The sequence below is a fragment of the Diceros bicornis genome, chromosome 31 (assembly GCF_020826845.1).
Source record: "Diceros bicornis minor isolate mBicDic1 chromosome 31, mDicBic1.mat.cur, whole genome shotgun sequence".
NCBI classification, from domain to species: Eukaryota; Metazoa; Chordata; class Mammalia; order Perissodactyla; family Rhinocerotidae; genus Diceros; species Diceros bicornis.
The window spans coordinates 26,115,349-26,142,667 of NC_080770.1; the positions used below are offsets into that span (position 1 = coordinate 26,115,349).

A 27,319-nucleotide genomic window follows, 5' to 3' on the forward strand; every position below is an offset into this window, starting at 1 on the left:
CAAATTAAAGACTAGAGAACAGGGAAGCCTATTAGAGTTCATCAGTAAAAATGGATTAGAAAAAAATGCTGCCACCTCATTATATTTCAAAATAAATTGGATTTTTAAAATGTAGACTTAAGTAATACCAAAAGGCAGGGACCCTCGCCTGTCTTAAGCTTTTGAACTAAAAGGGTATGGATCTTGCAGTCCACTAGACCTGGGTTTCAGTCCTGGCTCTACTACTACTACTAGCAAGAGGCGAGTGACTCCACCCCAGTAAGTCTGGGTTTCCTCATTGCCTTTATATATAAATTAGGGATAATAATTGAAGAATCAAATGAGATAATGTGCATAAAATCTTTAACCCAATGCCTGGAGCATATCAGTATGTTAACAAATGGAGAAGAAAGGGGCCGGCCTGGTGGGGCAAGCAGTTGGGTGGGCGCGCTCCGCTGCGGCGGCCGGGGGTTCACAGGTTCGGATCCCAGGCGCGCACCGACACACCACTTGTCAAGCCATGCTGTGGCAGCGTCCCATATAAAGTAGAAGAAGCTGGGCACGGATGTTACCTCAGGGCCAATCTTCCTCAGCAGAAAAAAAAAAAAAAGAGGAGGATTGGCATCAGATCTTAGCTCAGGGCTGATTTTCCTCATGCACAAAAAAATTAAAAAAAAAAATGGAGGAGGAAGAGTTACTATTATTGTGTGGTCATTTATTTAACAATTTACACAACTCCTATTCTGTACCCAACACCGTTCTAGGTGCTGGAGCTTCAGCAGGAGGACAAGGTCTCTGCTTTTATTATATACGACCTGCGTCCAAGTGGAGCGAGCCTCCTGAAGGAGAGCTCTAGGCAACAGTTAACCAGGATAACTGTTTATACTGATTAAATTTATCCTAACTGCTCCTCTACCCTCTTTATTTCATTCAAGAAGATCTAGTCTTTCAGTCTACACACAGTTTGGAAAGTGATGCAAAGAAAATTCCTCCTTTGCCTTATTTAACATATTGCTGTCGCTAGCACATGTTCATACTCTGACAGATGATATTTGGAACACCATGTAAAACATTTTGCAAACTTTACAGTTTTCATACACTTGTGAGTAGCAATTTCTAAATAAAAGAGAGTTTACAAGGCTTTAAGTTTGCAGTGCCTTTAATCAGAAATTGAAAAATTGAGACTGAGTCAGGAGCAACACAACAGAACATTCCATTTTCACTGTTTAATTGTAAACTGATATGTGATCCTCACTACAAAACAGGGAAGATTTGCCCCACATGAACTTGGAAGAGGGGATGAGGAAAGAAGGATGACATGAGGTGGGTAGTTAAATCTCAGCTAATGAGAGGAACGTCTATCAATTTCACGAATTATGGTTCTATTTACATTTCTGAAATGACAGCTAATTACCCAGTTTTAAGTTAAAGGTTCTGCTTTAATTAATACCATCAGTGGGTTTAGAGTAAAAAGAAACACATGTGACTTCTAAGTCTTATTCTCACTCTAGAAATCCAATCTCATTTAACACATCTAATGGAACTATAAGGTACTATACTTAGCCTGATAATGTTCCTGATGAGTATCCTAGTATGAAAAAAGAAATAATTCCATGTACCTATTCTGCTTGCCATGATTGGCTACACCAGGGTTCTGCCTCATTCAACACAAAGGAGGGCCTTTATGCCAGAAATCCAACTGTCCACTTGAATCTCCGCTTGGATTTCTCATAGTCCGCTCAAGTTTAACATATACCAGAGTGAAATCATCATTTTTATCTACAGAATTTGCTCCTGATCCAGGGTTTCCTGTCTTAGGGAAATAGCACCCAATGGCTCAAGTCAGAAGCTGGAAGTTGCTAATTACTAGCTGTATAATCCTGGACAATGTATTGAACCTCTGTTTCTTGTCCATAAAATGGGCACAGAAATAGTAATGTCTACCTTATAGGATTGTCGAGGAGTAAATGAGATTCATTAGCATGGTGCCTGGCATATAAAAAATGCTTAATGAATGTTGGCAATAATGACTTAAAAACCAAACTATTATCATTATTCTTCACTCCTGTCAGACAAGACCTCTGATGAGGACCCTCGTTAGAAATCGGTCCTGTTTCTATTTCCTAAACATCTCTCTAGTCAATCCACTTCTAACCATTCCCACTGCCATTATCCTACTATAAACCATCATCATCCTATGTTTCATTGCTGAAATAGCCCTACTGGTCTCCTTGTATCAGTTCTTGCCCTCTTCCACTTGGGAGTCGGAATGATCTCTCTAAAATTCTAGTATGATGTCAAATTACTGCTTAAAACTGTACAACGTCTGCACTGTCCTTCCAATCAAGTCCCAACGTATTAACCTTGCTTTCTAAGCCTTTTGTGATCTGGCCCTGCTTAATCTCAGCCTCTAGCCACGTCCCCTTTGCAATCCGTGCTCTAGATTTACAGATCTTCTGTCTGTTCCTCCAACTTGCCAAGCACATTCAACCTCAGGGCTTTTGTACACACTGTTTCTTCTACCTGGAAACCCTTCCCACATCTCTTCTCCCAGGGTTAACCAGCCTTCAGGCCTCAACTTAAATATTACTTTCTCAGAGATCATCTCTGACACTCTTAGCTTTCTCAGTAACATACTCTTTCATTACATGCAACACATTCTCAATTACTTGTTCAATGGCTGTCTTCCATGAAGCAGAAACAATTATCAGTTTTGTTTACAGCTATATCTCTAGAATTTTACTTGTTGAATGAATTAGTATATGATTGACTGAATGAATCAGTCGACAAATAGGAAAGGAAAGGTGCTGTATAAATAATTTATCTGGTCTTTGTCCCAGATTCCTGGGGTGGAGGTTCCAAACCCTTGGAATTTCCAGGGTGATAGGAGTGGCTTTGTTATTCATGGTGGGCCTTTGGATGGCGCCTGAGTTTATGCTAACGAGATGAATCAGAATGGGAGTTGGTCACCAGAAAGACCAACTCTTTGACTAGACGGTTGGGGCTTTGAGGCAGCCCAACCTCTGGGAAATGAACCGGGGGCTGGAAATTGAATTCAATCACATGGCCAATCAGTCAATTAATCGTGCCTACATAATGAAACCCCAATAAAAACTCTGGACATTGAAGCCCAGTGGAAATTTCTGGTTGGTGAACACACAGATGTGTGGGGAGGGTGATGAGTCCTAACCCCATAAGGAGAGGGTACAGAAGCTCTGTGTTCAGATCCCTCTCAGACCTTGCCCTATGTGTCTCTTCATTGGGCCGGTCTTGATTGGTATCCTTCATAATAAAACCGTAATTGTAAGTATAGCGCTTTCCTAAGTTCTGTAACATGTTCTAGCAAATTATCAAACCTGAGGCAGTCACAGGGTCCCCCAAATTTGTAGTCAGTTGATCAGGAGTGCAGGTGGCCTGGGGACCCCCAAACTTGCATCTGGTATCTGAAATGAAGGCAGTCTTGTTGGGGACTGTGCCCTTGAACTTGTGAAGTCTACACTAACTCTGGGTGGTTAGGGACAGAATTTGATTGCATTATGAAAGGGAAGTTTCGGAAGTGTCCTAAACCCCTAGAAGACACAAAAATCAAATCCTGGTATAATAGAGAAACCCCACCCTTTCCACAAACTATCATCCTATCCTGCTCCTGTAATCCTTTCCTATGTATCTAGGCTAACAGCCTCTGGCCTTTCTTGGGCCTGAGCGATTTTATGTCTGGGCTACAGGAGAAAAAAAAGAGAGGGGGGTATTTTAAAAACATAGGAAGTTTGCCTTTAGTGCTCTCTCAACTAACTTTATTTTGCCCTTCTATTCCTCCTCCCCTCTCAGCACGCCACTGATCACCAACCTACCACCATAGTTTCCTTTTTAAGCCTCTTCTTCTCCATTTCAAAATGATTTCTCCACGTCTTTCACTAACTAAAATAGCCATTTCCTCAGGGTGACTAATCCAGCAAGTAGACAGGTAGACTGAATGTACTAATCCCAAAAAGTTGAAAATTAAGGTGTCATTGGCCTTTTCAGAGATATTTACATTTCAAAAAAAGGCAATTTAAAACTAATTTCTAATTAGTAAGGTTCCTGAGAATAGCTAAAAGATAATCTGTAGCTTTATATATTTCTAAACCCTCTGAAGAAGCAGCGGACTCCTCTTCTTGTAACTTCCTTCATCGTTTGGGACTGGGAAGCCACATAACCTCCTGGTATGCTCCACTTTCCTTCCTTCCCAGGGATCCTAGAAAAGTTTTCCATAACCCAGTTCCTGCAGTCCTGTGGCTCCCTCTCCGAGCATCTATTTCCTCTTCCTTTGGTACTTTGGGGACTGAACTTTAAGGAAGCCATCTCTGGATCTCAACCCAACTAATTACCTGGGAGTTTGCCATTTGGAAGCTAACTGGTCCTTTCCCCCAAGTAGCTAATAATACTCTTGGGTCTTTTGTTAAGAAGCTTGAAAACTTAACTATAAACAGAGATAGCTAACTGATCTTAACTATTCATCTCTGCTCAAACTATCTTTTTTTTTTTTATAATTTTATTTATTTATTTATTTTTTCCCCCAAAGCCCCAGTAGATAGTTGTATGTCATAGCTGCACATCCTTCTAGTTGCTGTAAGTGGGACACGGGCTCAGCACGGCCAGAGAAGTGGTGCGTCGGTGCGCGCCTGGGATCCGAACCCTGGCCGCCAGCAGCGGAGCGCGTGCACCCAACCGCTAAGCCACGGGGCCGGCCCTCAAACTATCTTTTAAGATACATATTCCCAATATTCAACTATTCTCCATCCCAGACCATTCTGAGAAATACTAGGTTTTAGGGGAGAAAAATAGAACACAAATGCTTGCCAAGTATTTCCCATAATCCATCAGGTTGCACGGGCAAGGATAACCAAAAGATATTTTTGCATTCAGCTCAGGAGAAGGGAAGGATACTAATTAAAAAATAACCCACCAATTACATTAATGGAGCAAGTATTCACTTATAAAGGGCACAGGAAGAAAAGAAAATAAGGTCTATTCTAGCTTTTGCAATCAATGATTCTTTGCAATCAACTGACTTTTATTATCTATACGTATTGTTGTTATTAAAATGATACCTCAATAAAGCTATGGGCACTGTGTACAAATAAAAAAAGTTGATGAGAAATAAAATAGGCCTGAATACAGTAAGCCAGCATGGCATCACAGGTCACCCTATACCAACTGATTCTCTTGATTCTATAACTTATATAAGTCATGACACTATGGGTGGAGAAGACATTGACAGCATTTGTCATGGGAAAATTCTTCTCCAGGGTGCATTAAAAATAAAGCATGAATAAAGCTATGGTTCATTTTTTTAATGAATCACAAACTAAGTAGCTATATTTTTCCAGGAGGGCTTTTCTATTTTTTCTTCTAGAATAAAGAATGTTACTTCTTAAAAGTCAAAGAAGTCAGGGTAGTGGCATTTGAAAAAAGCATTTTCTGTGGCATACTTCAAATCCAAGGATACTCCTTTGGCCTTGGTGAATTACGCCTCCTGCCACGTACTGTGCAAAGTCCTCCAAACCAATTTGGAGCACACATGAGGATCTCTCTTGAGGAATCAAGTCAGCATTATAGCAGTCACATTTTGTTAACCAATTGTTTGCTTATTCAAAGCAGTCCTGATGTCATTTTCTCTAAATAGTTGAAGTTTTTTAAGGTTTCTCAAATCTGTGTTTCTTGGCATTTGCCTGAGAAGACAACAGATGCTTACTTATTTTACATAACAGTTAAAAATCCAACTTCTCAACCTTACGCATTTATAGAGTCTTATCAAGTTACCGTGACCTTTCAGTATAAATTCACACAACTCATGGCCATTTTCTTTCCACCTAGCTTATTGAAAACTTAATGTTTCTTTCATGACAAAGGGCTTTAGCATATCCCTATGTAATTCTGAAAATATTGATTTTCTTTATTAAGCACTGACTATACTTTGGTGGTTAATGCTATTCAAACAAATGGAGTATACCTTGGTGATTTATTTTTCTTTTTATCGTTACTGGTTTCATTAATTCTTACAAGAAAAAAATTTCTTCCTATGACTTAATATGGATTGCTAGATCTTACTAGAAATCAATCTATATGTTTATATTTTAGGAAATGTTATAAAAGTGAAACTGACATTAATTAGAGGAGGGAAGAGAATAAATAAGATTATTTCCCCTTTACTAGACAGAGGTGGGGGTATGTGGGATCTGGATAGGGAGGAGAGAGGGAATAAAGAAGGTGAAGGGGGTATAGACCCAGGGAATCATAAGAAAAAGAATACATAAACATTAGAATCCCCACAAATTCTAGAGGGCTATACCCACAGTAGAGAAGGAACTATAAGATTAGAGTTGAAATATGACCTAGCAATTAGATAAAATTTAGCTCATAAAGGTGTTTTAATAGTGCCCTCGAAAATCTTGACAAATTAAAATTACAATGCAGTATAAGATATCTGCTAATAACTGTTGATAACAATTATTCAAAGCCTATGATTAAGGAGACAGGTGTGGTGGAGTGAGAAGAAAACTAAACGTACAGCCAGTTAACAAGATAATGGATGTGAAAGTGCTGCTATAAACTTTAAAGGGTTATGTAAACATTAGCTATAATTATTTCTATTAGTGATCTGTAACCAACTAGATATCAAAAATAAAGTTTTTTGGTGGGGCCGGCCCTGTGGCCTAGTGGTTAAGTTCGGCACGCTCCACTTTGGTGGCCCGGGGTTCAAAGGTTGGGATCCCAGGCGTGGGCCTACACCACTCTTCAAGCCATGCTGCGGCAGCCACCCACAGATGTTAGCTCTGGGCTAATCTTCCGCAAGCCAAAAACAAAAAAAAGAGGAAGATTGATAGCAGATGTTAGCTCAGGGCGACTCTTCCTCAGCGAAAATAAATAAATCAAGTTGTATGTGTGTGTGTTTGTCTCTTAAGTAGTCAATTAACTGGTTAATTACTGTGTAACTTTAAAGCAGGGTTTCCCAACCTCAGCACTGTGAGATTTTAGGCTGATAATTCTTTGCTGTGGGAGTCTGTCCTGTGCTTTGTAGGATGTTGAGCAGCATCCTTGACCTTTACCCACTAGGGGCCAACAGAACTTCCTCCTCCTCCCCTCTCAATTAGTGACAACCAGAAATGTCTCTGGACATCCCCAGAAATTGCAAAATTGCCCCTGGTTGAAAACCATGTCAGAGCCGGCCCTGTGGCTTAGCGGTTAAGTGCACGCGCTCTGCTGCTGGTAGTCCGTGTTCGGATCCCAGGTGCGCACCGATACACCGTTTCTCCAGCCATGCTGAGGCCGAGTCCCACAAACAGCAACTAGAAGGATCTGCAACTATGACATACAACTATCTACTGGGGCTTCAGGGGAAAAAATAAATAAATAAAATTATAAAAAAAAAAAAAGAAAACCATGTCAAAGCATGAGAAAAATCCAGAAATTATATTTTTGGCTCTTCCACACAAACTGAGGACAAGAGATAGCCAAGATGAACTAGACCTAGGCGATGTGGCGACTGAACGCTTAAAACATAGCGAATCTGAAATGAGACGCTGTAAATGTAAAATACACACTAGACTTGAAGAATTAGTATGAGAAAAAGAATGCAAAATATTTAAATAATTGTTTACATGCTAATGTGACAATATTTTGGATACAGTGTGTTAAAATACATTATTGAAATTAACTTTGTTACTTTTTACATTTTAAAAATGTGGCTACTGGAAAAGTTAAAATTACATATGTGGCTGGCATTATGTTTCTACTGGACAGTGCTGAACTTGTGCAAAAAATTATCCATCCTCATACTATACATTCCAGGCAGCCTTGAATGACAAAAGAGCTCTGTCCTCAGTTTTCTCTTTACATTCTCTACATTCTCTTTGGATGAGCTCCAGTCTCATTGCTTTAATGAGATGACTACTCCTAGACAACTATCGCCAAACCCTATCTCTTATCACCAAACTGTCTCTAGTTCAGAGCTCCAGTGAAACCTAGATCCATACAGCCAGCTATCAACCCCATGTGGACATCTTAGAGGAAGCCCAAACTTAAATGATCCTGCCCCCCAACAAAGCTGCTCCTCGAGGCTTCCCCATTTTTGTAAATGGTCCTTATTGACACAGATGCTCAAGCCAGAAACCTGCAAGTCATCCATGAGTTCTCTCTTCTCCTTCATCTACTTGCAATCTCTCGCAAAGTCCTGCTTCATCTACTTCCTAAACACTTCTGGAATCCTCCTTTTTCCTACCCCTTGGCTAGGCCAAGTCATCATTATTTCTCCCCGTGTCAACCCCCTTTTCCCTTTTATACTCTTATTACCACCCAGCCCTTCCCTCCTTAACACTTATCCCACACATGGAACTGTTTTTGTTAGGTGTTGTCTTTCCTATTAGAACATCTTACTACATCTTGTTCATTGTTGCATCTCCAGTTTATTGATTAACGAATGAATGAATGAATGAATGAATGAAGAGGGCTGTAAACTGCTAACTCACAGGTTGCAATTCACTAAGGAGCTAGACTACAAAAACAATGGTTCCATGAGCCAAAGAGGCCCAGGAAAATATCAATTCTTAAGCTAAATATCAGTGCTTATGTATTGACACAGTCCTAGGATTCTAGAAGTGGGGGAAACGTGCTTGGGAACCACGTGCCCTGTCCTCTCATCATTAACAGATCTACCTGCCATTCCTAAATTCACACTGTAGACTTTCTACATACTGGGTCAGGAAAGAACAGCTGAAAAGTATCTTTTATAACTCCCCAGCCCTGCAGCAACCTCAACCTGACATTTTCCATCTCCAATGGCATAATCCCAGAGTATCTATAGATCCAAAGTTACCCAGTGAAAAGCAGCTAAAATTTATGCAAAGCTAAGAACAACTGTGATTAACTGAACTATTTCTGAAAGAAAGTTATTCTCCAAGAACACAAGTTCAAGATAAGTAATAATGACTTTCCCCCCGTCTCCTCTCATTAGGGATCCTCGATGCACCTCCTTGCCTAAGTCAGCCTTCGTTCCCCAGTCCATGACTAGTTTGAAAGGGGTTAGGATGGACTATGGCAGCGTCAACCCTAAGCAGTAAGTTAAAGCTGCCACTGAGTTGGAAGTTTAAAAAAGTCAACAATTTTACAAATGCAACTGATGTTTTAGGTATTCTAAATCGAGGCTAAGGAAGAGGAACTTGCAAAAGACTCCAGGCAATATACATCTTAGAGAATATGTAGACACAAAGGCAAAAACTAGACCTGTGTTTCCATTCATCTTTTGCTGCTGGCTCTCCTATACGTGGGGAGTTGCCATGTGGGTAGGTGGGGCATGGCGATGTGTGACACGGGTCAGGCAGGAGCTGAAAAAGACAGCCCCTATGTCTGAGGGCGCTGTGTAGGACTATACATGTTCAACTGGTTATTTTTTTAATCGCTTTATCTAGAAATTATATAGAAGACCATTCTTTTATAGTATGAGGAAGGGAGGTGGGGTCTTGACTAAAGGAATGTCAGGAAATTCTTTTTTAAGTATTTTCTCTTCATTTTTTCTCCTTTTATAGCCCAATAAAGGAAACAATGGCAATTACCAGGTTCACAACAATTTAGGCAGAGGGATAAAGAGATTTAGCGAGGAAGCGAAGTTTTTCTGAACTAGATGCCCTGTTTCTTTCTGGAAATGACTCAAAGAATGGTGGGTAACTTTTGAAAGCCCATTTTTTTCCCTTCAAATCTGGTGAAACTTTTCCATAACAAGGTTCAATACTTGCATATCTCAGCAAAAGCATCAGTTTTTGGTAATAAGAGCAAGGTAGCTGAGGTGTAACAAAGGGACTAGCAGGCTTGGAAAAAACAGGGCTGAATCCTAGCTTCACCATGCGGTCTTTATGTGACCTCAGGCAAGTCATTAATGTCTCTAAGCCACACCTTCTCAACTGGGGTGACATTTCCCCCAAGGGGACAAAAATTGGTTTTGGGGTGAGGAGTGTGAGATCTTATTCGTGTATAAAGCACAGATATACATACAGCACATAGACATACAGTGTTATCTGAGGTATTAAAATCTCATGGGAGGGAAGATTAGGGAAAAATAATGTCTATAAAGGCTTGTGGGGGGAAGGGAGTAATAATGAACAAAACAGAAACTTTTCTAAGCCTTCCTTTCCTCAACTGTAAAAACAGGATGGCATCACCCACTGTAAAGGATCATTATGATACAACTCTAAATATATACAGAGAAGATGAGAGACTGGAAATAAAGCAGGCAGGAAAAACAACCAAAGTTGTAGAATACTCATTAAAATGTAACTAAAAACACAAAGATTCAAGCCAATACAGATTAACACCATCTAACGACCAACTGTATTAACAAGACAATTTTCTTCTCACTAGCCATTTTACCAACTGAACACCTAAGACCCCAAAAGAAAACATACGGTCATAGTAAAGTCAAATAATAAACACAAGAAGAATCTCTAAATGTGGCAAAGATACAAACCTAAAACACCAATGTTAAGCCCTGCCAAGCTTGTTTCAATTTTATCATAAATATCTCCTGATGCAAAGTCAACAGCAATGGTCCTTGTCTCCACTTTGAATTTTTCTCCTAGGAAAGAAAACACAAATGGAGAGAGAGAGGGAAAATTAATACAGGGCAATTAAGATTAAAGCATTTGATGACATTATTCTTTCAAATTCTTTTTTTCCCCCAATTTGATATGAAATTTAGAACAAGATAATTTTAAGCAATCATGAGACCATCTAAGAGATGCTATAGAGTCAACACAATAGTTTTGTAACAAAAACTCCAATGGTGTCACAGAGCTGGCTCAATGTTCCTCCATCCGTTCTCCTTCTATAAATCAATAATGACTACTTTTTAGACCTTTAGGTATAAATAATACAACATGAGTCATACCATAATGTTATATACTCGTTAAATATCACTGGTTTTGTGATTTTAATTGCAAATTGATGCTTCATAATTTCAGGAAGAAGCCTTTATGGTGTAAAATATTTTAAAGTGTGATATATTATAACAAAAAGTCCACGTTACTAAAATGGAAATAAAATGAATATGATTGAATTGGAATTTAAGAGCTGGTTAATAGTTAACAGTCACTACATTTAAAAATCCAAACAAAATGCACAGTTAATAGAGCTACAAAGTGACACACGAAAGTCCTCAGTGTTTTACTTTGCACAGGACCATTAAGGTCCAAACAGAGCTAATGGAAACAACAGATTGAGAAATGAGACCTCACCTGAGGTAACGTATCATGTTTACTTCTGCCTTCACTAGTGAGCCCCTTTGAGAAGATGGCATAGACTTCAAGGTCACCCAGATATGGGTACCAATTTCATTTCCACACTTATTTGTTAAATGGCTTTGAACAAGTCACACATCCTCTTTCAGCCTCAGCACCCTCTTGTGAAAATGAAGGAAATACTACCCAACTTAACAATGTAAGGCTCAAGTGATACCTACTGGCTTACTCCATAAATGTTTGTCTCCCTTTCTGCCCTCAACTAACCCCAGTCTCACTTCACTTAGTGAAGTCAGTAGGCTAAGAATGCTTATTCTTCGGAACTTGATGAGAATTCAAAAAAATTAATTTAAAAATCCAGCTTCCAAAATTAAATTTGTCTTCATTCGAAGTCAATGTCAGCTCCTCACACAGTATGCAGCATTAATCCACATAGGAGGTTTTGGTTCTTGATCTAAAAGGATTTATGTCTAAAACTAAAGAGCTGGTTCACGAGAGATTTGATTCTTAGTTGGACTCAATGAAAAGTATTGACCCTAAGTAGGAATCCATGAATAAACTAGAGAGGATAATAATTGACCTGGAAAATGCCTTATCTGGCGTTAAAGGTGTATTTACTATTCCAATATAAATAAGTTATTATATGTGTTCATGTAATGGAGAGACCAAATACAGAGCTGTCATTTCACAATAGCTGAAACGTGTCTTCCTATAAAGGTTCACAGAATTTACCACCAGTAAGTAAAGAACACCGCCTTTACTAGAGCCACAGATTCACAAGAAAAAAACACCAAAAACAAAGACTGAAGGATACCTTTTATTACATGTGAAACTTTATTCAGGAATAAAGTAAGATAAATTTATCTATCTATTTTGAGAAAAGCAAAAGATGTTTCCACACGAGCCCTATATACTGACATTTAGGAAATTTTCTCTCTAGTAATAAAAGCCACCTCACAATCTCTGAATCACATTTACTCTTTTAAATCTCACAGGATTTGGTGAATGTACTTATACTGTAGAGCCTTGTATAGACATGCTGCTAAAAAAAAAAATTCAGTGACCCATTTGGAAAGAATGTTATTTAATTAAGAACCCTCAAGTAAGCTCTTTCTTTGTATTTATATCAGAATAAGCAAAATGGCTTCTGGTGCAAGTTTTTCAAGATAATTAACAATTTGAACTCATACCTGGATTACCTGAATCAAGCTCTAGTCCAGTTAACACTGCTGTCTTTCTCTTAGTTTTTCTTCACTGCCTCTATGGTGGGATTTGTCCTTTTCAACATAGGTCACTCCCCTCCTCACAAACATCCAGAGAGTTCCATCTCAGAGTAAGAGCCAAGTCTTCAGAAACAGCCCAGGACTTCTCTGAATTCATCTCCACCTCCTTACTCTCCTGTTTGCTCCCCAGCTCTAGCCACAGAGGCCCTGGGCAGAATGTTCTCCAAACACACTCAGGGCTTTTGCACATATCATTCCCTCTGCCTGGAATGCTCCTCCGCATCCCTTGTCTCAGAGAACCTTCCTTCCTTGACCACCCTTTAAAAATGCAACACTCCCCCCCAGCACTCCCTGCCCCTTCCCTGCTCTATTTTATTCTGTCGCACTTACCACCCTCTAATATACTATGTGTTTTAATAATGCATGTCTGGGGCCGGCCCAGTGGCTTAGCAGTTAAGTGGGCGCGCTCCACTGCTGGCGGCCCAGATTCGGATCCCCGGCACGCACCGACCCGACGCACCGCTTCTCCAGCCATGCTGAGGCCACGTCCCACATACAGCAACTAGATGGATGTGCAGCTATGACATACAACTATCTACTGGGGCTTTGGGGGAAAAATAAATAAATAAATAAAATTAAAAAAAATAATGCATATCTTTGTTGTTGTCTGCCCCCACTAGAATTAAGCTTTGTGAAGACAAGGACTTGGGTCTGTTTTTGTTCAGCCGCTCAGCAACATCAGAAAGGAAGCGGGTCTTTGCTCTCTCCTCCCTTATTCCCTTAGGCTGGCTCCCCTCCTAACTTCAAGAGGGCCACTCCCATTCCAAGCATCTCATGCAGATGGCAATGTTCAGAGGCAGACATGGGGTGTCCCCATTCTGTGTCTCTTTTATAGAGTGAGGAAAACCTGCCCAGGAGAGTCCAGCAGACTCCCCTCACATTTCCTTTCCCAGAATTATGGGATATGCATACTTTTGACCAGGCTGATGGATGGGCTTTGAGAATTCCAGGAAATGCTTCCCCACTCCCACCAATACCAAGTGCGTGAGTCAAAAATAGCAGCACATATACAAGAATAGGACAGGAGATGCCTTGCTCTGGGCCCAGGCAGTCAGAAGAGAACTATGGCGGGTGTTCTACAAGGCTGAGGTGGGAGGTGGCTGGCTTCCTTAGGAACTGAGGGAAGTATATCTAGGCATCTTCCCCTTCCCATAGCCTCATCTGCCCCTGCCAACAGAAGCCAACACAGAAGAACAGGAATCCTCTAATTTCAAACGTCAGCACAAGGATGTATTAAGCACCTGGAACAGGAGTACCACAGACACATAACACAACCTTCATTTCCACCTTCACTACCTCCCCAACCCAAGGCTCCTCAGAAGACCACCAGTCCACAACTCAGCAACAGCCCACTGCAGGGGAACTTGACCTAAGCTTTTGGAGAGGAACTTCTTCTGAGAACTCTGATTCTTGCCCACCACAAAGGCCCAAGTCTTTCCCCTAGGGTAGGAGCTGTAAGAAGTTAAAATCAATATCCTACATGTGTGCAGGATAAAGATAACTGAATTTGGAGCTTGCAATGGAAAGACATGAGCCACTCAATTGCCCCATCAGGGAAATTCTGGTTGCCCCAGCTGCTGGGAGTATAATCAGCAGAAAGCTCTTAGGTGTCAGCCCCTTTGGGGATTGCCTCAGCTTCACAGAGTTGCCTAGACCAAGATCATGCCCTTTCTATGACATCCACATCTAATGACTGATTGAAGTTGGAGTATAAAGCTACTGGACAGCTTGTACCTACCAGGTTCTGATTCCAAAATTATAGTCTATCATCCTATTTTTCTGTTCTTTCATAATGCCCTAGTTTTAATTATTCTAGCTTTATGATAAGTTTTAATATGTCTAGTAGTGCAAGGCTCTTTTATTGTTCTTCTTTTTCAAAAGTTTATTGGTTATCCTTACTTGTTTAGTCTCAGTTTTTATTGGGGTTGCATTAAACATTTCAATTGCATTTATGAAGAATGACATTTCAATTGCATTTCTGAAGAATGACAATGTGGCATTCCCTCCAGGCTCTCCATTTATTCAGTGTCTCACAGTAAAATCTTCTGGTTGTAAATTCCAAAAGAACTACAGAATACCATTATTAGAATTACTACATACCATTATGCAAAGATACTTAATACCGTTGATGATTCCTACCGACCTAAACCATTTAGTATTTGAAACTGGATAGGCTGCCATCTTGCTACCTATAGTTGTGGCCAAATATCATCATGCCCCCACCCCCTTTTTCAGATTGAAATGATTCTGAGATCATTTTGGTCTCTCAGCCTAGTGGCTAAGACCAAAAACTAAGAAGCAAAAAACTCTGATAATTGATATGTGCTGTTCAAGGCAGTCAACTCACTAGAAATGGAGGCAGAAAATCAGCTCTGGCTTAAAAAGTGGGGAATGAAGCAAAGAAATATCTGGACTGGACTGATACCACTTATTCCCTTCTATCTACTATTCCACTGAAAACCACATAACCGCAACTGTGGAACAATGGAAAGCAAATGTTATTTATAAACATAGGGCTATATAACAATGAACATCCTCACTGCCTCAAGCCACTCCATCACCTCCAAGCGTGGGTGCCCCACTCCTACAGTCACATTGCCGTTTTGTACTCAGAGGATCCTGAATTAGTTCAAGGTCAAGTCTGGAATTGACGGACAAGGAACTGCACCCGTAAGTAGTCTCAAGATGCTGCTAAAACACCTCTTAATATTAAAACTAACATATTTTTAGGTTCAGACCTAGAAAGGTTATGAACATATTCAGAATAGCCTTATGTTTAACATACTTCTAGGTCTGGCCATCATTATTTTCACTTTTCTCAACAGACTGACATCTCTTAAACTTAACAGTCCTTCTCTAAGAATAATTTTATAGGTCTTGGAAAGACTTGCTTCATTTTTCCCCCTGGGTGGCAGGGGATATTAGGTCTGAGAATGCTAGTAAAGAGGTCTAATCTATATAAACTCATGGATTATTTATAATTTTTCTATTTATAAAAACCAAAAATAATATATTGATTCTTTGTCCCTACAGCTGCTCCAAATACACAATCTGCTTTTCCCCCAACGTTCCAGGTACATTCATGGTGAAATTCCCGTTGCACTCATCCTTCCCCATCTTTTCCATATTATAAATTTCATCATTGAAGATTCAAGCTGTGTCACCACCTCTGTGGAGTGACTTTTCATGATTCCCATTTCCTCCAAGGTAAAGGCACTTACATCTCTCAGCTGTGTTCACAGGGACCTTCCATATAACCCTATTAAGCACGCTTACTGTAATATTTTATGCAAAGAGTCTCTATGTCCTGACAAACATGGGTCCATCTTTGTCATCTCTGTATTCCCAGCGCCTAGCACAATGCCTGGCATACAGCAGAGGTCACTAATGTTTGCTGAGGGAGAAAATACATCTAGGCTGACACAGCTGATTTATTAAAATCATCTTCTCAATACTTCTTGAGATCTTCCTTTTAGAAATAAAACTACATGCTGGCCAGAGATGTCTATATGAGACACAGTAACATAAGGTTCTTACTATTAGGCATTTTAAAGTGTAAGATAAATTGAGAAACAACTCAGTTCTTCCATCTGGCCTGTATGGGTTGGACTACATTCTCATAGAAACATTTTAGAGTTATAAGAAACCTTAGAAACCATCCAGTCTCATGAATAAAGTACTCCAAGAGCTTAACTCGGGGGCACAGAGATGAATGCTGAAGGCATTTTAGTCATAGACCACTGTCCCTATCTCCAGTCCTGAAAAAGATAATTGGGGAGAGAGGAGAGACTCTAGGGGAGAGTACCACATTCATTATTTACCAATTTTAGCTTCTTAAACCTATCTTCATTAAATTCAATTTTTAACTATAAAAATGTATTGCACGTTTTGAAAAACTCCTCCATTTTCACATAAAATGTTTTACAATATTTAGAGATATAAAAAGTACAAGCCTTAATTAAGGGGAAAACAAAGAACAAAGTCCCCTAACCAAATTCTCTCCACTTAACTTCTCCCCTTTTCCTGTTTTCTACTTTTCCCCAGGCCTTACCATCTCCCTCCACCCCTACCCTTTGGGGTGAGACATCTCCCCACAGAGAAAGCCTCCCTTATGTAGTTCTGGAGAAAAGGTGATTGTGCCCTAGAAGAGAATAATTCACCTGACTCCATTTTTTCAAAAGGCCCATTTAATTATAATTATCAGAGATGCTACACAAATAATGGTCCACTTCTTTTTTACATTGCCCTTGAAAACATATTCATGACCATTTTAATCTTATATAAAGAGACTCACTTTCAGTCAAATCAAAAAATTCATCATAGCATCTTCAGGATTCCATCCCAAACCAATTATTTCTTTATTTTCAGCCAAGGTTATTATTTTTATTCATTACAACCTATTTATCTAGAACAACCATCTGTAATAAATAAGAACCTTTACCATGTGAATTTGTTCTACTGATAGGACATGAATAGGTCTCATTCTTTTGAAAGCCCTGAGTTCTACACTTGGTTCAGGTATTGTAGACCCTTGGATAAGGCACCTTTGAAGAAATTTTCAAATAATGATGCTTATTTTCTACACTTGGAAAGAAAAAAAAGGCCTGCCAATGGAAACATCTGATGTTTATTTTTCAAGGTGAGAAAAATGCAAAAAAAATTCCTAACATTACTATATTTAAGATTCCAAGATGATGTTGCTCATAATACGGAAGCAGACTATTATGGGCTGAACATTTGTGTCCCCCCCAAACTTCAGATTTTGAAAGCCTAACCCTCAGTGTGATAGTATTTGGAGGTGGGGCCTTTGGGAGGTAATTAAGTTTAGATGAAGTCATAAGGGTGAGGTCCTCATGATGGGATTAGTGTCCTGATAAGAAGAGGAAGACAGAAAGCCATGTGAGACACAGCAAGAAGGCAGCCACCTACAAGCCAGTAAGTGAGCTCTTGTCAGGAAATGAATCTGCCAGGACCTAGGTCTTGGACTTCCCAGCCTCCAGAACTGCAAGGAATAAATGTCTGTTGTTTAAGATACTCAGGCTATAATATTTTGTTATGGCAGCCCAAGCTAAGACACAAGAGTTTGAAAAAGCATGGGATGCAGTGAGAAGCCCTGGACTTGAGTGCCAGCTCAGTCACTTGTTGGCCAAGGGCTCTTCGTTCATCAGTCAAGAAGGCAGAAGACTTTCCATCCTAAACTAAGACCCAAAAACCTTAGCATAGGATCCTTCATTTATTCAGGAGCACAGGCATTTGCAACCAGGTAAAGCATCTCCCTCCCTCAGCTCTATCAGGGCAGGGTCTGTGTTTGGTTTTTTCTTACCAGTATACACTCAGAGCCCAACAGTACCTGGTACACTATAGGAGCTCAATAAATACGTTTTGACTAAATAAACTCAAAAAGCACAAACTGAGTAGTGCCCTCATGTCTGACTTTACCCTAAGGAAAATAGCAGACATGCTCAAATAGGTCCTATTTTGGTGAAGGAAATAGGTGTGAACCCAGCTGTTGCTCTGATACATAGGAACAAAGCACGCAAAGAGAAAGCAACTCACTCTTGCAGTGGGATTTTAAATAGGAGGTGACGTTGGCATTGAGTCTTTGAGTAGAAATTGGCCCTGCAGAGAAGGGGCAGAAGCAGGCAAAGGCAGAAAGTGAAGAAAAGGAAAAGCATGTTGTAAGAATCCCTGTAGATGGAGTATGCGGTGCACAGGGAGAAGTGCAAGGAAAAATTGTGTAAAAGGAAGCTGGTGGAGGTTGTATGTGCCAAGATCACAAGCAGGACCAGCCACATAATTTGCGGAGCCCAGTGTGCAAAATAAAAATGTGGGGTCCCTTGTTTGAAAATCATTAAGAATTACAAGATGGCAACAGCAGAGCATCAAACCAAGTATGGGCCCTTCTAAGCGTGGGGCTGTGTGCAAATGTGGTGGCCCTATAATAAGTTCACGTTTCACCCTACGTGTTATGAGTACTTAGCAGCGGATATTAAGATAGGAAGTGATAAGATCACACTTGTTTTTTTAGGAAGGAAATGCTAGTGGCAGAGGGGAGGACACGGAGCCTGTCATAAAAAGTGATGGGTGGCAGGGAGAGAACGTAGCAGCTGCTGCATTAGTCCCATGAGGAATGAGGGAAGAGAGCCCAAAGGAGAGAGGCAGTAGGGGGTATGGGAGGCAGGCGGGCTGGGAGCGACTTCTGAGTGGGAATCTGAAGGATTTTCTGACTGATTAGACACACGGCTTTAGGGAGAGAGAGGACACAATGGTTTTACCCATTTGCTTTATAAATCTAGTTAATTATCATACATTAGAGCTAAAAGTCTTCATGGTTTGGCATAGGAGGCAATGTTCCTATGATTACATCTCAGCATTTTTTTAATCATATAAAATGTTTATCTGTTACTTTTTAGTAAAGTAAGTCTTTTCTTGAGATAGCTTATTTCTTTCTCTTTGTTGGCTTGAAAATGAAATTACTACCAAGGAGATTTGGGCCAGAGTTGACCAATTTTCCATGCAGGATAACCATGAACTAAAAATCAACTTGGAAAGCAGCAGAGATATTTTTGTAAGCCTCCATAATATTCCTCCTTTCTTCTTTCAAATAGAAAGATAGCTAAAATTAATTAGAAGTATCATACAGTATCTTTCCTCTAAATATGCTGATTGAGCTCCTTTTTTCTCTTTTTGAGTAACCTCTTTTTATTTTAACCTGTCACTTCACTCTTACAAGATTTCATTCTGGTTTTGTGAAATCTTGCCACGTGAAAAAAAGTATTCTTTTCAAGATCTGGGTCTCTCACAGTGGTATTTTGAAAAAGCAAGCTTAACAGTTGCTTTTATTTCTTAAAAAAAAACAGGAAATTTTGAAAAAAATTACCATAAAATTTAAAATATCAGATATTGAAATGAGTATTTACTTTACGGCAATTAAACACTTTGAAGATCAATACAGTTCAACAGCATTTTGCCAAGAATAGAACCATCTTTCTGTTCAATGCAAAAAAAACCCTCTTCATTTAAATTGTTAAAAGAGCCTAGTTTTCACATATTAAACCAAAATAACAGCAAAAGCACTTGATGTAGTCTCCTCCTGTACTCTGTAGTCTCCTCCTGTACTCTTAGAACAAAGGATAAGAACTGGACACAATCATCCCAACCCTAGGATGCCCTAAAGAAGCCAGAGGTACCATATAAAATGCATACAGTTGCAGTTAATATTCTACCAACCAAACAAGAGTCGTAACTATTATAGTTATCAATTACTGAGCATCAAGAGATGCCAAGAACTCTACTAAATGACATTACATCACTTAATCTGCACAAGAACTTACTGGCATATTGCTGAAACTTGCAAATGATTATTTTCATAAATTTCAGTTTTCAACATTTGAAAGGCCATCATTTACGTATTTATTTTTTAAATTTTGAAATAATCTCAAGCAAAGAAAAATTGCAAGTACTATACAAGTAACTTTTTTTTTCCTGAACCATGTTAGATTCAGTTGCTAACAAGACACTCATCACCCATAACTACTTCAATGTAGCCGTCCTCAGAGTGTGGTCCATGACCCTTGAGGGTCCCTGAGAGTCAAAATACCAAGACATCATTTGCCTTCTTCGGTGTGTTGACATTTGCACTGATGGCACAAAAGCAATGGTGGGTAAAACTTAGAACTTTAACACTAATCAAAGCAGTAGCATCTAACTATATTGGAAGCCACTGTATTCTTCACATACTTGCAGTAAAAAAGAAAAAAGTCAGTTTCATTTAAGCACGTCCCTCGATGAAGCAACAGAATCATTAATTTTATGAAATCTCTACCCTTGAGTACACGTCTTAACGTTCTGTGTGACAAAATAGAAGGTATGCATAAGTACTTTCTCTGTGTACTAATACAATGGCTGTCTTGAGGAAAAGCATTTCTGCAATTGACTCGCGAACTGAATTAGCCCCTTTTTTCATGCAGCACCATTTTACTTGAAAGAACAACTGACAGAAACACTATACTTATTCAGATTTGGCTGACACATTCTCAAAAATGAACGAAGTGAGCCTGTCACTTCAAGAAAAACAAGCAACAGTCTTTGTTGTCCATGATAAAATTTGAGCTTTTAAGTGAAAAATCGGATTTTGGAAAACTTGTATCCACCATCATGAGCTTGAGAGAAAAGACTTTTCTGATAAGATTGGGGATGATATTAATAACTGATTTTTTTGTACTGTGTCAACATTTATAAGATCTGCCCAATTCAGGAACCAGTGTTTTCCAATGACCAATGCATAAAGTTACAACGTCATGCTGGATAAAAGACCTAATCAAAGTGTGAGGTAGACGTTACCTTAAAATGGGTTTTAATGGGGCTGGCCCAGTGGCGGAAGCGGTTAAGTGCGCGCGCTCCACTGCTGCGGCCCGGGCTTCACTGGGTCGGATCCTGGGGGTGCACCGACGCACCGCTTGGCAAGTCATGCTGTGGCGGCATCCCATATAAAGTGGAGGAAGATGGGCATGGATGTTAGCCCAAGGCCAGTCTTCCTCAGTAAAAAACAGAGGAGGATTGGCAGATGTTAGCACAAGGCTGATCTTCCACACACACAAAAAAAAGGGGGGGGGGGTTAATGTAACTGAGTATGAAAAAGTCATTGATCTGATTTTAGATTCCATATTGCAACTAACCTTTAAGAAACCTCCACTTAAGGAGTTTTGATGTAGTGTCAAAGAATATCAGCAATTATCTGAGAAGGCATTAAAATCATTTTCTCTTTTCCAACTACACATCTGTGTAGAGCCAAATTTTCTTCTTATACGTCAACCAAAATAACATAGCAAATCTGACTGAATGCAGGAAGATATGCAAATACAACTGTCTTCTACTATGCCAAATATTAAAAAGATTTGCAAAAAATGTGAAACAATGCCACTTTTACTGAATTTTGTTTTGTTTCAGAATAGTTATTTTTCCTTAAAAATGTATGTTAACATGTAATTGATTTATTGTTATTATTTTTAAATGAATTAAATAATTATTTTTTAAGTACTCAGTTTGAATTTCTATTACAATAAACATTGATAGCTGTATCCTACATAAACAGAAGTTCTTTGGGGCCTTCAATAATTTTTAAGAGTATAAAGGAGTCCTAAGGCTAAAAACTTCAAGAATGTTGCTTTCATATGTATTCCCTACAAAGATAGTCTCCTAAATAATATAACCACCAAAATCAAGAAATTAACATTGATACATTACTGCCTTCTAATCCTCAGAGCCTGTTCAAATTTCACCAGTTGTCCCAACAATGTCCCTTACAACAAAAGGATCCAAATCAGAATCACCGTTGCATTTAGCTGCCATGTCTGTGTAGCCTCGTTCGATGTGGAACAGTTTTTCAGTCTTTTCTTGACCTTTATGACTTGGACATTTTGAATATTACAGGCCAATTATTTTGTAGACTATCCCTCAATTTAGGGTTGTATTTTTTCTCGTTAGATTCAGGTTATGCATCCTTGGCAGGACTATCACAGAAGTGAAGTTGTGTTTCTCGTTGCATCCTATCAGGTGGTACCCAATTCCACTTGGCCCATTACTGATGATGATAAGTTTGATCTCTTATTAAGGTGGTGTCTGCCAGGCTCCTCCACTGTAAAGTTACTATTTTTCTCTTTGTAATTAACAAGTATTTTGTGGGGAGAAACTTTGAGACTACATAAAATCCCATTCCTCATCAAAATATCAATTTATGCATTTATTTATCATTATTAGTATGGGCTCATAGTTTCCTATTTTATTGAATAGATTATAATTTGTTTCTATCATTTTAATTTTAATGCTCAATTTGTCCATATTTGGTTAATGGGTGGGAGTCTCTTCAAGCTGGCTTCTGTGTCTTTTTGACACGTCCCCTTTATTCTTTGAATACTTTCTTGCTTTCTGGCACAGTGAGATATTCCAAGTTCATCTTCTATTCTCCCTGCCCCAGCCCTGCAACTAGCCATTTTTCCAAGAAGCTCTGGATCTTTCATTAGAAAACAGTATTCTAGATACAGTTTCTAGAACCAAGATGTGGGCGCTGAGTTTGCTCATTGTGATTGGGGTCTTGTGACTCCTAAGAAAGACCATAAGCTTTAGCAACCAACTTTTGTAGTGTCACAGGCACAATATAAGTACATAATGGGTAGTATCTCACAGAGGAATTAGTTGCCGGCTGAGAGACACTACCTAAGACGGTTTGATAGAGGAGCCAAAGATGCATAGGAAGGCCCTGGGGTTCTCCTCCATAGCTTGGAACATTGTAAATCATTTTAAATATTGAAAACACAAATGTCTTTGATATATATCGCGTAATAAAGGCTGATAAAATACTGTAATTTAAGCCTTAGTTTAAGAAGGGCTAGCTTTATTTGTGGCCTTCAGTTGCTAGATAAAAGTCTAAATAAACATTTGAGCTTTGTAGGGGAAAAACAAGTTCTTGGTTACTTATTGAGTTTCATGCTAACAATATATAAGCAACTCCATACTTTGCCCAAAGCATTTCCAGAAAGTGTACCAAACAGGTATTGAAAAGCAGATCCCATTTTCCCACAGAAACAATTTTATAATTGGAATTTCTGTTACTAAAATCACTCATAGCTAAGCCCAATAACACAACATAAATATACAAACATATAATACCATTAGCCTCTATAATAATTTTAAATAGTAAAATTATGCTCCCAAATACTGATTTTCTTGAGGACCCAATTTACTATAAAGTATATGTATATATTATATAAAAAATGAAACATATCATAAATTTGGCCTTAAAACATGTTAATTAGTCTCACTTAATATACAATAAAAATGCCTTCTTAGAATTTAGGAGAATAATCTAGACAGTATGGGCCTTTAAAAACAGAAGTTCAAGAAAGTATGAGCTACACCTTCTTTAGTATAAATATATTTCTCTGTAGCAGACAGAGGCGGTGTCATTTCCACTGCCCCTACGGTTACCTCAAAGTACTGTCGTAGAAGCTCAATCGATATTATTAGAATGTGGGTATCATGATGGCAAAAATGAGGGGTTTCCTCAGTACTTAAAAATAGACGAACTAAGACTGATATTAGACCGTAAGACCAGTACACACTGGCTGGATCAAAGCAGTTAATGAGTCCCCGAACTCCCTAAAATTGTAGGCAAAATATTCTGTATACATACATAATTTTTATAGGGATAAGTTTTTTTGTCATTTGGATTCACAAAAAGGTCCATGACCCTCAAAAAGAGTCAACATTTTTGGTTTAACTGCTCCCCAGAAATAACCACTGTGAACAGTCTGAGCTGTCATCTTGCAGACCTTTTTTGATACCTACCTACATATGTTACATACCCACAGAGTTGGTTCATCAGTTTAGTATTTGCGGAATGTGAGATGTTCTTTTTTATTTTTTAAACAAAAGTAAGACCAGACTTTCTCTAAATATGCTACTCTGCAACTTGCTTTTTTTCTTTTTTTTCCCACTCAAGATGGCCTTTCATGTCAGTATATGGAATAGCTGGGACATAATTTATTTAATCAGTCATTCAAAACATAGTACGAGGGGGCAAAGATCAAAGGAAGAATTCACTGTATTGGAGAAGGGGAATGTATTATGGCAAGTTAGAAGAAACACAATGTCAATGAATTTGGAGGAATTTTTATAAGTGATCAAGACCTTATTTATTTTTTTTTTTAAAAGACAAAATTAAAGATGGGAAACTACAGAATGTTTATATTTCTTACCACCAAAGCTAAAAGCAGTTTGACCAGGAGTTATGGGTGCAACTAAAGCTGCCCCCTCACATACGCCCCCACTTCCAAGACCCCTCCGCATGCCAAAGACATTATAATAAAAGAGAAAGAAACACACATACACAAATAAAGTATGTACAATAAATCATAATCCAAGGCAGGGCCACATGTAGTCCAGTTAAGCCCAGCTTGGGGAAAGAATTTGGGAAAGTCTGTAGCACAGGCAACAAAGGCATGAAGTCATAAAGGAAAGAATTGGAGTGACATCTTAAAAGAGCCATCCTGAGCCCAAGCATTCAAGAATATTTGTGGACCCTGGTCACCTGTTTTACCCCCATTGCTATGGTCAAGACAGGTGATAAATGACATGGCTGCAGTTTTAATCATCCATATCAAGGTCTGGAAGGAATCACTGACCAAGAAGAGGCAGAAGCTTCTGTGCCCTCCGCCATGTGTATAAGCTGGTAACAGGGAACCATCTAGCTCTCACATCTCCATTGAGGGCTGGGCCCTGTCTCTGTTCAAAGAGGAGAACGGATTAGGGACATTGACAGACATTTAGACAGTCACTTATTTTTCACTACTATAAACAATACTGTGTTGAATATCCTGTACATAAACCTTTGTGCAGTTACCTGAGTTTTTCTGTAGAATAAATTTCTAGAAGTAGAATAGTCAGATCAAAGGGTATGTGTGTCTATAGACCGGGTACAGGAGAAGAGGGAATCGACTTTCACCTTTGATAGTTCTGTACAGTTTGAATTAATTAGTTGATTAATTTCAGAAAGCAAGTTGTACTTCTGTCACTTTAAAAGAAGATATATTTCCTTTGGTCAAGATTGGCTCCCAGGCCCATAAGAACTATAATGAGAGCCAGGCTGCAAGTAGTAAAATATATATCAAGTGTTGATTAGAAGAGGGAGGAGTGCTGGAGAGACATGGACGTAGGAAAAAATTAGTCACTGGGCCAAGTCTTGGAAATGTTCATCCAAGCACAGGCTGGGTATGTTGGCCAGAGACAGCAGATGGTTAGGTCTCCAGGCAAGGCAGCTCCTATTGTGGAAATGGAGACGCCAGACTCTCTTCTCTTCATGGCCTTAAACATTCAAACACTCTGGGCAATAGACGGAATGCTCATGAAGGGAGGCTCTGGTTTTATTTTGCCTTCCTCTGGACATCTGCCAATAAGGAGTAGTTATACTGAGTATTATAGCGTGCACCATCGTTATACTTCCTTTAAAAAAACAAAAGTGGGCCGGCCCAATGGCACAGCGGTTAAGTTCACACATTCCTCTTTGGTGGCCCAGGGTTCGCGGGTTCGGATTCTGGGTGCGGACCTACTCACCACTCCTCAAGCCATGCTGAGGCGGCACCCCATATAGCAGAGCTACAACTCTACAACTATGATACAAAATTATGTACTGGAGCTTGGGGGAGAAAAAAGAGGAAGACTGGCAACAGATGTTAGCGCAGGGCCAACCTTCCTCAAAAAAAAAAACCAACCATAAAAAAAACAAAACTTGGCATTCGATTTTGTTTACTAGTCCATTAATAAACTTGGTTTCTTGCAAGTTTACCCTTGAAAGGCATATTCACTCTGAGTATCCTGATAAAAATCAGGTTTCAGGGCCTGCAAATGTGTATGCTAGTTCCTAAATCTTGGTCAGTTTTCCAGGAGTTCCCTTTTTAACCTAACAGTGTGGAATTAAAGCTTTCTGTCCTGGACACGTAGGCACACGGACTCTCTCCGCCCCCTGCCCAGGCCAGTGCTCTCCGGCAGCAATCATTAATGCATCACTGTTGGCCACAGGTACACCACCCCCTGTCCACGACAGCCAGCTGACAGGCCAGACTCCACACTGGTTAGTGGAGCTGAATACATTCCTCTTACAATTGGGAACTCTCCTGTTCTATTTCCGACTTCCAATTTCTCTCATCTCATAGTACTCTTTTAAAAATTCACAATAGCAACTTCTGAGTGCTTACCACATGCCAGACACTGTGCTAAGTGTTTTACGTGAATTATCTCAATTAATTCTTACAACAATCCTAGAACACAGTACTAGGATTGTCTCCATTTTACCATGTGGAAATTGAAGTGAAATAGCATGCCAATGTCAGAAAGCTCTGTTAGGACCAGCCAGGCACCCAGTGCTGGAGAAGACATCTCACTCCCACTACACCAACTCTTAATGATGTCAGGTGCTGCTTCCTTATCACTGGAGGCTGGCAGCCTTACATTTAGATCCAAATTTGTAAGGAACAAAATTTTCAGTTTTAGAATTACTCTTGCCTTGCTGAGGATTATCACTACATTTAATCTACAAATTTTTGAAACTCGCAGTGTATGAACATCTTGAGACACGGCCCCGGACACTTCGAGTATGGCTAATCTCCTTCTGTTGAAGTAATTCCCATCTGGATAGTCTCATCATGGTAAAAGCATATCCTCCATTCTTTATAAGGCAGTTGATGCTATGCACATTCATTCACTCATTCCACAAACATTTACTGAGTGCCTGCTATGTGTCAGGCACTGTTACAGATACTGGGGATACTAGCCCTGACCCACACCAGGCTGCTTAACTTGGAGCTCAGTCTACTGAGGAGAGAGAGGAAAGAAACAGATAAAACTATGATGTGTCAAATTTGTAATAAATGCCCTGGAGAAAAAATAAAGCAAAGTGAGAAGGATACAGAGTGATCAAACGACCATTCTTTAAAAATGAGAATATTTTTGAAGCTAAGAAACTGTCTTTCCAAATTTGTTAAAGTGGTACAACATTCTGTGTAAATTCCTAGGTCAAATCCTAGTGTGCAACAAATTTATAGTGTTACAGGTAATTATACAACTGATGGAATGCTGAATCCTTAAGAAATAAATTTCACTTACTTGTTTATTTTATTCACTATATTTTTCAATTATTCCTAAGCAAAAAATAAGTGCCTGAAATTTTTTCAATCAACAAATGTCACAAAATTTAATGTCAATTATACACATAATGTGTCTATCAGTAATAAATTC

General features: G+C 39.3%; 1 protein-coding gene across 1 annotated transcript in view; it reads right to left on the minus strand.

The window, feature by feature from the left end:
- The window catches only part of HSD17B12 (hydroxysteroid 17-beta dehydrogenase 12), a 149,209-nt gene that overhangs the window by 46,636 nt on the left and 75,254 nt on the right, over positions 1 to 27,319 (minus strand). The window contains exon 4 of the mRNA XM_058527111.1: positions 10,478 to 10,585. Coding sequence (XP_058383094.1) covers positions 10,478 to 10,585 — 108 coding nt within the window. The remainder of the gene's footprint in view (positions 1 to 10,477; positions 10,586 to 27,319) is intronic.